Source organism: Arachis duranensis, chromosome 5 (assembly GCF_000817695.3).
Source record: "Arachis duranensis cultivar V14167 chromosome 5, aradu.V14167.gnm2.J7QH, whole genome shotgun sequence".
In the NCBI taxonomy this organism is placed as follows: domain Eukaryota; kingdom Viridiplantae; phylum Streptophyta; class Magnoliopsida; order Fabales; family Fabaceae; genus Arachis; species Arachis duranensis.
Genome location: NC_029776.3, coordinates 103956410 through 103965650, shown reverse-complemented (window position 1 = coordinate 103965650; position 9241 = coordinate 103956410). Strand labels below are relative to the sequence as shown.

General features: G+C 41.5%; 1 protein-coding gene across 1 annotated transcript; it reads right to left on the bottom strand.

Moving 5' to 3' along the window:
- Positions 1–2348: 2348 nt before the first annotated feature.
- Positions 2349–4217, bottom strand: LOC107490886 (uncharacterized). Its single transcript, XM_016111693.1, has one exon. The coding sequence runs from the start codon at positions 4215–4217 to the stop codon at positions 2349–2351; it is 1869 nt and encodes a 622-aa protein (XP_015967179.1).
- Between the last annotated feature and the right edge of the window lie 5024 nt (positions 4218–9241).

Genomic DNA, 9241 nt, shown 5'->3' with positions numbered 1-9241 from the left:
TGGATGATGGCATATCTGGCAGCTTCCCTTCTTAGCTTTTTGGCATCTTTTTCGTTGTCGGGGAGCTTGCCGTTTTCTAAGAAGTTGATAATGGGATCCAACCTGGAGGGGTTTAGCTTCGAGAGGTGTAGTGTGACTGCCGGCTCTTTCATCTTTCCTTGGATTAGAGATCGGTTGCCCTCTCCCGGTTTGGTGCTAGCTAATTTTGACAAGAGGTCTGCCCGTGTGTTCCTTTCTCTCGGAACGTGCTGGATCGTGACTTCTTCAAACTTTCGGCTCAAGTCCTTGACTTTTTCCAAGTATTTCTGTAACAGCGAGTCCCTAGCTTGATAGCTCCCGTTCACTTGGGAAGTGACGATTTGCGAATCGCTGCATATCTCCAACCTCGTTGCCCCGACTTCTGCTGCTAAGGTTAAGCCTCCTATAAGGGCTTTGTACTCTGCTTGGTTATTTGAAACGGGGAATTCGAACTTAATTGACTGTTCATACACGACTCCAGCTGGGCTTTCCAGGATGATCCCGGCGGCCCCGAACGTTTGGTTGGAGGCTCCGTCTATGTGGAGCTTCCACCGTGTGTTCATGTCTTCGACCGGATCCCCCGCTACTTCTACTAGAAAATCTGCCATCGCCTGCGCTTTGATGGCTTGCCGGGGTTCGTATCGTATGTTGTATTGGGAAAGTTCAATGGACCAGGTCATCATTCTTCCCGCCAAGTCGGGTTTTTGGAGCATTTGCCGGATCCCCTGGTCCGTTCTTACGATAATCTGGTGACTTTGGAAATATTGCTTTAACCTCCGTGAAGAGGTCAGGAGTGCCAGAGCTAGCTTTTCCAATTTGTTATATCTCAACTTTGCCCCTTGTAGGGCCCTGCTGACAAAATAGACTGGTTGTTGTACCCTCCCTTCTTCTCGTACCAAAACTGCGGCCAGGGCTTCTCCTGTTATGGCGAGGTACAGGTATAATGGCTCCCCGTCCTTTGGCTTCCCGAGGACCGGGGGTGCTGCCAGGATTTCCTTAAAGTGCCGAAAGGCTTCTTCGCATGCGGGTGTCCACTCGAACGCTATTCCTTTCTTCATGAGGTTAAAGAACGGTAAGGCCTTTGTTGCCGACGCTCCGAGAAACCGTGATAATGAGGCCAGCCGTCCTGCCAACCTTTGGACGTCCTTGATACTGCCTGGGCTCTTCATTTGGAGTATCGCCTGGCACTTCTCCGGGTTGGCTTCTACCTCTCTTTGGGTTATCATGAATCCAAGGAATTTTCCAGCTTCCATGGCAAAAGCACACTTGAGGGGGTTTAGCCTCATGCCATGTTGTCGAAGGGACGCGAATACACTCGCTAGATCGTTCAGGAGGTCGTTAGGTCGCGTTGTCTTCGCGAAGATGTCGTCTACGTAGACTTCAACTGTCTTCCCTATGAGGTCGTGGAATATCCTATTCATTAGCCTTTGGTATGTTGCCCCCGCATTTTTTAGGCCGAATGGCATCACCTTATAGCAGAAGGTTCCACCCGGCGTTATGAACGCCGTCTTGTCTTCGTCTGGACGGTGCATCGGTATCTGGTTGTAACCGGAGTAGGCGTCCATGAAGCTTAGATACCGGTATCCCGCCGCAGTATCGACGAGTGCGTCTATGTTAGGGAGGGGGAAGCAATCCTTGGGACATGCTTTGTTGAGGTCAGAGTAGTCTACGCACATTCTCCACTTGCCGTTGTGCTTTTTTACCAGAACTACATTCGAGAGCCATGTCGAATAGTCTACTTCTCGTATAAAACCTGCTTCTAAGAGGCTGGCCGTCTGCTTGGCCACCTCCTCTGCTCTCTCCGTCGACATTTTTCTCCTCCGTTGGGCTACTGGACGCGCTTCCGCCTTGACGGCTAAATGATGCGACATAATTTTTGGGTCTATGCCCGGCATGTCGGCCGGTGTCCAGGCGAACAAGTCCCTATTGGCTCTTATCATTTCGACCAAGGGCTCCTTCAACTCGGGTGGGAGGTTCTTGTTGACGAACGTGAATCTTTCTTCCGCGTCGCCGATCATGAACTTCTCCAGATCCCCTTCTGGTTCCGGTCTGGGTTTGTCGTCTATTCTGGCATCTAGGTCGGCTAGGAACACGCCGGACGCCTCCTTGTACTTCTTTCTTATGGAGAGGCTGGCATTGTCACAAGCGACCGCCGTCTCAAGGTCTCCTCTTACGGACCCTATAGATCCGTCATCGGTAACGAACTTCATGACTAGTAGCTTTGTGTTGATTACGGCCTCGAAATCGTTGATCGTCTTCCTTCCCAAGATGATATTATAGGCGGTGGAGTCTCGAAGGATCACGAATTCGGCCATCGCCGATCTTCGGCCCTAGGATTGTCCCACTGAGATTGGCAGGGATATTACTCCGTCCGGTTTGATGAAATGGTCGCCCAAACCAATGATCCCGTGTTGGTGAGTCGTCAAATCGGCGTCCCTTAGTCCCAGTGCGTCGAATACATTGCGGAACATGATGTTCGAGTCCGCCCCCGTGTCAACAAGGATGCGTTTGACGAGACCGGTTCCCACTCTGGCCGTGATGACCATGGGTGGATTTTCCGGGGCGTCGTCGAACCATTGGTCTTCCGGGCCGAAAGAAATGAATGGAGGCTTCTTAGAGTTTCGCGTCGACGAGGAGGAGATCGACAATATCTTTGCGTCTTTCTTGTGTGCCGATCTGGATCTGGGTGCGGCGTTTTTGGCCGTCACCACGTTTATCACAGTGAGACCGTGATCTCCGTCTTCTGGCTCTTGTCGGCGCTTTGCCGAATGGGTTTTGCCTTCTTCGCCTTGGTCGCGATAACGTCTCCTTGGCTCCCTGATTAGGTGGGAGAATGCTGCTAGTTTACCTTCCCTTATCGCTTGTTCTAGTGCATCTTTTAGGTCAAAACAGTCCTGCGTTAGGTGACCGTAGCCTTTGTGGTAATCGCAATAGAGGTTTTTGTTCCCTCCAGTGCGGTCCTCGAGTGGTCGGGGCTTCGGCAGGATTCCTTTCTCGGCTATTTGTTGGTAAACCTCCACGATGGGAAGAGTGAGCGGAGTGTAGTTGGTGAATTTCCCGACTCGGGGGAACGTCCTTGGTGCCTTGTTTGGCGCCTCTTCCCTGGTTTGTTCCTTTAGCCTTTCCCCGTTGCCCTGTTGCCGGGGTTGATTGTAGCTGGACTGCCGTTTGTTGGCAGCCACAACTCGGCTGACTTCCTCGTCATTTATGTACTCTTTGGCTACCGTCTGGATCTCGTGCATCGTCCAAACTGGTTTCGTGGTAAGATGTTTTCGGAAGTTCTCGTTGAGGAGGCCGTTCGTCAGGCAAAGACTGGCCACCGAATCGGTTAGGCCATCGATTTCCAAGCATTCATCGTTGAACCGATCCAGGTACCTCCTGGTCGGCTCTCCTTGTCTCTGGGTTACCCCCAGAAGGTTGATCGGGTGCTTTGCCTTTGCTATTCGTGTTGTAAATTGGGCCAGGAATGCACGGCTGATGTCCGAGAAACTGTAGATGGATCCCTGCGGGAGGCCGTTAAACCACCTGATCGCGGGTCCCGCTAAGGTTACCGGGAAGGCACGGCATCTTACCTCGTCCCCTACTCCCTCCAGATTCATCCTGGCCTCGAAGGCCGTGAGGTGTTCTAGAGGGTCTTGAATTCCGTCGTACCTCATGTCCGTTGGTTTGTCGAAGTGTTTCAGCAACCGGACTTCGAGGATAGATCGGTGGAATGGGGTGGCGCCCATTATCACAGGTTGTCGTGTCCTCGCGGATCTCCTTTCCTCGTCTTCTCGATCTCGTGCCGCTCGGCGGGTTAACCTGCCCCGTGAGTAGATGATCGTGTCATTTCGTCTTCTCGGGATCGGAGACTCCTCGCGCGTGCTCTCCGCTTCCGTTCGGGACGCGGAGGTACGCCGCGGGCGGCTTTGGTGGGAGTTTCCCTCTTCGCTTTCGGGGGATGGGGTGTAACTGGGATCGGTGGTTCGTCCGTCCCGCTCCTGGTCGGCCAACTGTCGCTCTAGGTTCTGGACCCTATGGCGTAGCTCCTGCATTATTATGGCGCTATCGCCGCCCGTTCCCCCGAAGGGTCGTGTCCTCGTGTGCTGTTCTGTGTGTTGCTGGGGGGACCTCCGCCGCCCCCTTAGTGAGGCGACGGAGGCTGCCCCCTCCGCTCCGGCTCCTCGGGCTTGGTCTCCGGGACCCAGCGCGACTTCCATTTAAGCGTCGATCCCCACAGACGGCGCCAATGTTCGTGAAGAGGACTTCCGGATGGTTCGGATGGTTCGTTGGAGGAGATGAGAACGCTTTGATCGGGATCTCGCGGGGTTCGGAGGTGCCGGGCAGCCGAGCTCTTGTTGTGAAAAAAGGGGGTGCCACCTGCAAGGACACTCCGACGCTCTAGTCAGCTAGTGTGCAGGCGGAGAAATGGTTAGGAGGGAAAGTGTGACGTACCTTGGGGGAAGGGCTGTCCTTCCCCTTATATATCGTGTCAGACGTGGGCCCTGTGGGGGCAGGCCCACTTTCTCCAAGGCGTTTCCTCACAGCTGCGGATGAGTTGTGCATGACGTGTCAGAGTCGGTTTGGGAGCACTTCGCCCAACCGTCTGGGTCGGGTAGTGCTCAAGTCGAGTCGACCCGCAGGAGTTTGGGCCAGGTCGTTACAAGAACATTAGTACTAATTTCTTGAATTAAATTTTTAGCACACATTATTGATCCTGATACTATTATAAAAAAAATGGGAAAATAAGTGCAGTTGACTAGAACGAACAAAATTTTGGAATCTAATAAAATATGTTCGGTTTTTGGAGATAGACAATGAAGAATATGCTTCATTAGAACTAATGTAGAAAATGCCAAACTCAAATTAGTAGGACTTAAATATATATTATCAATGCATTGAAAATTTCTTATATATTCGCATGTGCATTTATTAAAAAAATATTCACCTAATTAAACAAGATATATCTCTGATTAAAGCATTAACTACATTAATTAAATTCTTATCAAAATATATTTAGATGTACCAAAAAACCATATGAACTCTGTTGGGCTATACAATATAATAATGGGCCTATTCAGGCCGATGACATTAAGCATAATAATATAATAGATTGCGTTTAGTTTAATCACCCAAAAAAAAAAGGATTGCGTTTAATCTTAAAAACAAGACAGAACATTCAAAATATGATATAAATAACAAAAATATAAAAACTAATATTTTTATATTTTGTTTGTTAATGAGTGATGAATTAAATATAAGATTGAATAAATAATAAAAAGTTTGATTTAGCTTTATTTTTTACATAAAATTTAGAATAAAAAATATAATTATAAAACTTTAATAGTGATAATTTAAAAAAATAAATTGTGTCTCTATTCAATGTTTTTATATTTTTTTCGTAAAAAAATAAAAAATATATTAATTTAGTATTTCATAATACAATGTTATTTTATCCATATCTTACATGTTAAATATAATTTTGTATCTTTATATTCATATATTGATGTCTTTTTTTATAAATAAACGCAGTTATAATATTAATGAAAAATAAGAAGCCTCGAACTAATTTAAGTTGGCCATATGTTACTTAGTTTATTTGATCAAATAAATGTTAAAAATTTAAATTTTACATTATATATACAATAATTTATTGTTCATTAACAAATTATTAAATAAAATTTAAAATACAATGAATTAATTTTTAATCTGCATAAAATAAAAATAGTTTTGAGAAGAATTGTAATTAATCAACATCAAAAGGAAAGAGTAGGAAACAAAACCAACAAAATCCCCTCCCACGAGTTCCACCACCCTAAAAAAACAATGAGAAAAAAATAAAAAGATAAAAAGGGAAAGAAAATGGTAGCAATAAATGCAGGTTCCAAATTAGTTAATTGATAATGGATCGAATATCTAGCATAGTGGTGTCAGAAATTAATTTATGGATAGAAGTAAAAATAGTGATGTGCAATAATTATATTGTGGTATGGTGTATATTTCACAAATGTGAATTTATTAAAGTCAGTAACTTGTAAAATGCAGGTTATGTTTTGATTGAACTAAAAATTAAAAAGTTGAGTAACCTACAAAATGCAAGTTATGTTTTGTGTGAACCCAAAATGAGAAAGTTGCATCAAGCTGCAAAACGTAATTTCTAATTGGCAAGAAAGGAGATAGAGGGCTCGAAACATGTCCCTGTCCCCTGCATGCAGACATAACTTGTTTTGTTGACCATCTTAGAACTCCAAAAATGGAGGTTACGTTTGGCAGTTAGCCAGGCCAAAACGTAGGTTGCGTTTGGCAGTCTTTCCGATTGCATGAACGCCACGTGTTGGAGGAGAGTGTCGAAGAGGGTCTTTAAAAGCAAAACGCAAGAAAGAGTTGAAAGTTACTGAAGAGTGTTGTGTGAGGATTGTGTAGAAAGGGGTTTGGAAGGATTTGAGAAAGCTTGCGGGAGGAAGAAGAAGAGTAGAAAGTTTAGGCTCATTTGGTTCATAAACAAAAAATGGTTCGTGATTTTACTACTTTGTGTTTTAATTTTAGATGACTGTAATATTTTTAACTACTGTTGCACTTAATTAATTATCTACTTGTTTTTGGACTTTGCACTAACACTTTGTTTTTCTGGCTTTAGCTCACTTTTGTTTTGTCCTTGATGACAAAAAGGGAGTAGTAACATAGAATTTTGAATTTTTGCTATTGTTGTGATTTATTATAACATGTGAATTTGAAATTGTTTTAAATGATTTGTTGTTGTTTTGCTTTTGTTAACCCTAATGCTCTGTTTTTGTTAAGGGTTGGGCTGGATATTTGTCACAATGGCTGACTTGTTATGATTCAGATTTAGGCTAAACAAATTCACTTAGCCATATTTCATGAAATGTTATAAATGTTTAAAATTGTTACTGTTTGTTACATTCTTGGATAATATATAGCATTTTATTGGGTTCCAAATAAGTATATGCAAACAGAAAAGAAAAGAATAGCATAAATTTAAGGAGAGCATCTCTTGAAAAGAAAAGGGGAGCAACACAAAAGTAAGTGACATCACTCAAAGGGAAGTTTCTTAACTTTATTCAAATTCAATTCCTTTTGATTAATGTTACAATTATGTTTGTCATCAACAAAAAGATTTTTAAGTTAAAAAATTAACTAACATGATTAATGATGACAAACATTATTTTATTGGGCTAATTATCCAGTTAGTTTTGATAATTTTATTTAAAGTATTGTAGGCCAAAAAGTGTTGCAGGCCAAAATTCACCCTTGCAGCTACCCAAATAATTGAAATAAAAATAAAAAACCTGACAGTGTGCAACACTTACAAACAAGTCCAAATTAATTTAGAATAAAAAAATCAAATGGGCTAAATGGACAAAGCCAACCCAAGTCCGAATTGATCCCTCATGCTAATCTCTCTAAGTGGTTGCCTCCAAAACAACGTTCACTTTTTACTTCGGTCATAACTCAGTGGAAAGAGAGAGAAAGCTTTGTTCTTCAACTATTCACCAAAGAAAAAAGAAAGACAAGGATTAAGTAAGAAAGGTTGAGGTCTAATCACCCAAATCAAATCACATCAAGCTACGTTAGAGGCTAAAGGTGATTCATTTCCTTTTACATGCATCTTACTTTCTTTCCTCCTTCTCCAACTCTCTACTACTTCATTTTGAGATATAAAAAGAGTGATTTTTGAGATACACTGCTGTGAATTAAAGACCAAAATTATTTATTGGGGACCAAGTAGTATCTCAAGAATTCAGATGTGAAATTATTATTGAAAACTTTTCTTCTTTGTTGTTCTGAGTTTTTCGGTCAAGAAAAAGAGATCTGTTTCAAAATTTCATATTGGGGATTAATGGAAGAAAGTGAACGGCTAAGTTGGTGTAGTACAAAACTCGAGGAGTTGACTTGGGAGATAGTATCTCAACAACATGCAAGGAGATATAAAAAAAATTTGTTTCTGCTGAAGTAAGGAGAAAAAAAATCAGTTTTTGAAGTTCATGTTATGAGAAAAGTTCTCTGAAGAAGTTCATCAACTTGGACAGTACTTTCTAGTCAAAGGAGCATTTCGCCAAAATGAGGAACTAAATCAGAGTTAAGCAAATATGGTTCATCACATAACAAAGGAGGTTGTTGAAGCATCAATCTCCTTCATATTTTACAGATTGTAATTTATTTTTAATGTATATCTTTCTGTAATTTCTTGAGTGTGAAAAGACATAAAGAGAGAGATCAAGTAAAAGTCAAAGAGTGATAAAAAGGCTAACTGATACACTTGAGTGAAAAGTTTAGAGTGATTTCAGATTTCTTTAGGTTGGTTTTGTGTCTTATATCTTGTACTAGTGAGGTATCCCTTTTTTAGTTGGGTGAGCACTAAAAGTGAAGAGTTAGGTATTAGCATAACCAAGTCAAGTTATGTTATAACTTGAGAGTGAAAGGATTGTGTCAATCTTACGGAATTGGTGTATGTAATACTTTAATTATAGTGAAAATTTTATCATTGTTGTGGTGGAGACTGGATGTAGGTTGCATTGCACAAGGCAACTGAACCAGGATACATGATGGTGTCATCTTCTCTCTTCCCTTCTCTGTTCTGTTTTCTGGTATTCATGAGACAAAATAAAATTGTTTCATAAATTTTCCGATGCTAAATTCAAACAGATTCAGACTGAAAGATTGTTATAAAATAGTTACATCATTAAAGTAAAAGAAAGTTATAGATTCAACCCCTCACCCTTCTCTAAGCCTTCTACAACATTCAATCCAGCATAACCATACTATTAGTCCTAGCATGGCAAACACTCTGAAAAAAAATTAGAGAACTAAGCTTGCATGCCAAACAGATAGCTGAGATCAATGATAAAGCTCGTGTTACAATGAAAAACACCTATAAGAATTTAGCAACTGCTGTCGGCAACAATGACAAGAAAAAATCTTCAAAATCATGTAGCAAAAAGTGTAAGAGTCATATAAGAAGAAGGAGATGCGCAATTTTTAATGTAGTATTTTCATAGAATATAACAACAAAACTGCAACTTCTTTTACGAAGTTAAATTAGACGAACAACGTTGCATGGAACATACTTTTTGAAATATTTTAGTAAATTTAAAAAAAAATTAGAATCAATAATAATTTTAACTAAACATATTTATTATTAAGGATATTTTAGTAAATTTATTATTAGAGATATTTTGTAAATTAAAAAAAATCAATGTAAAAAAATAATAATATTTAATTAAAT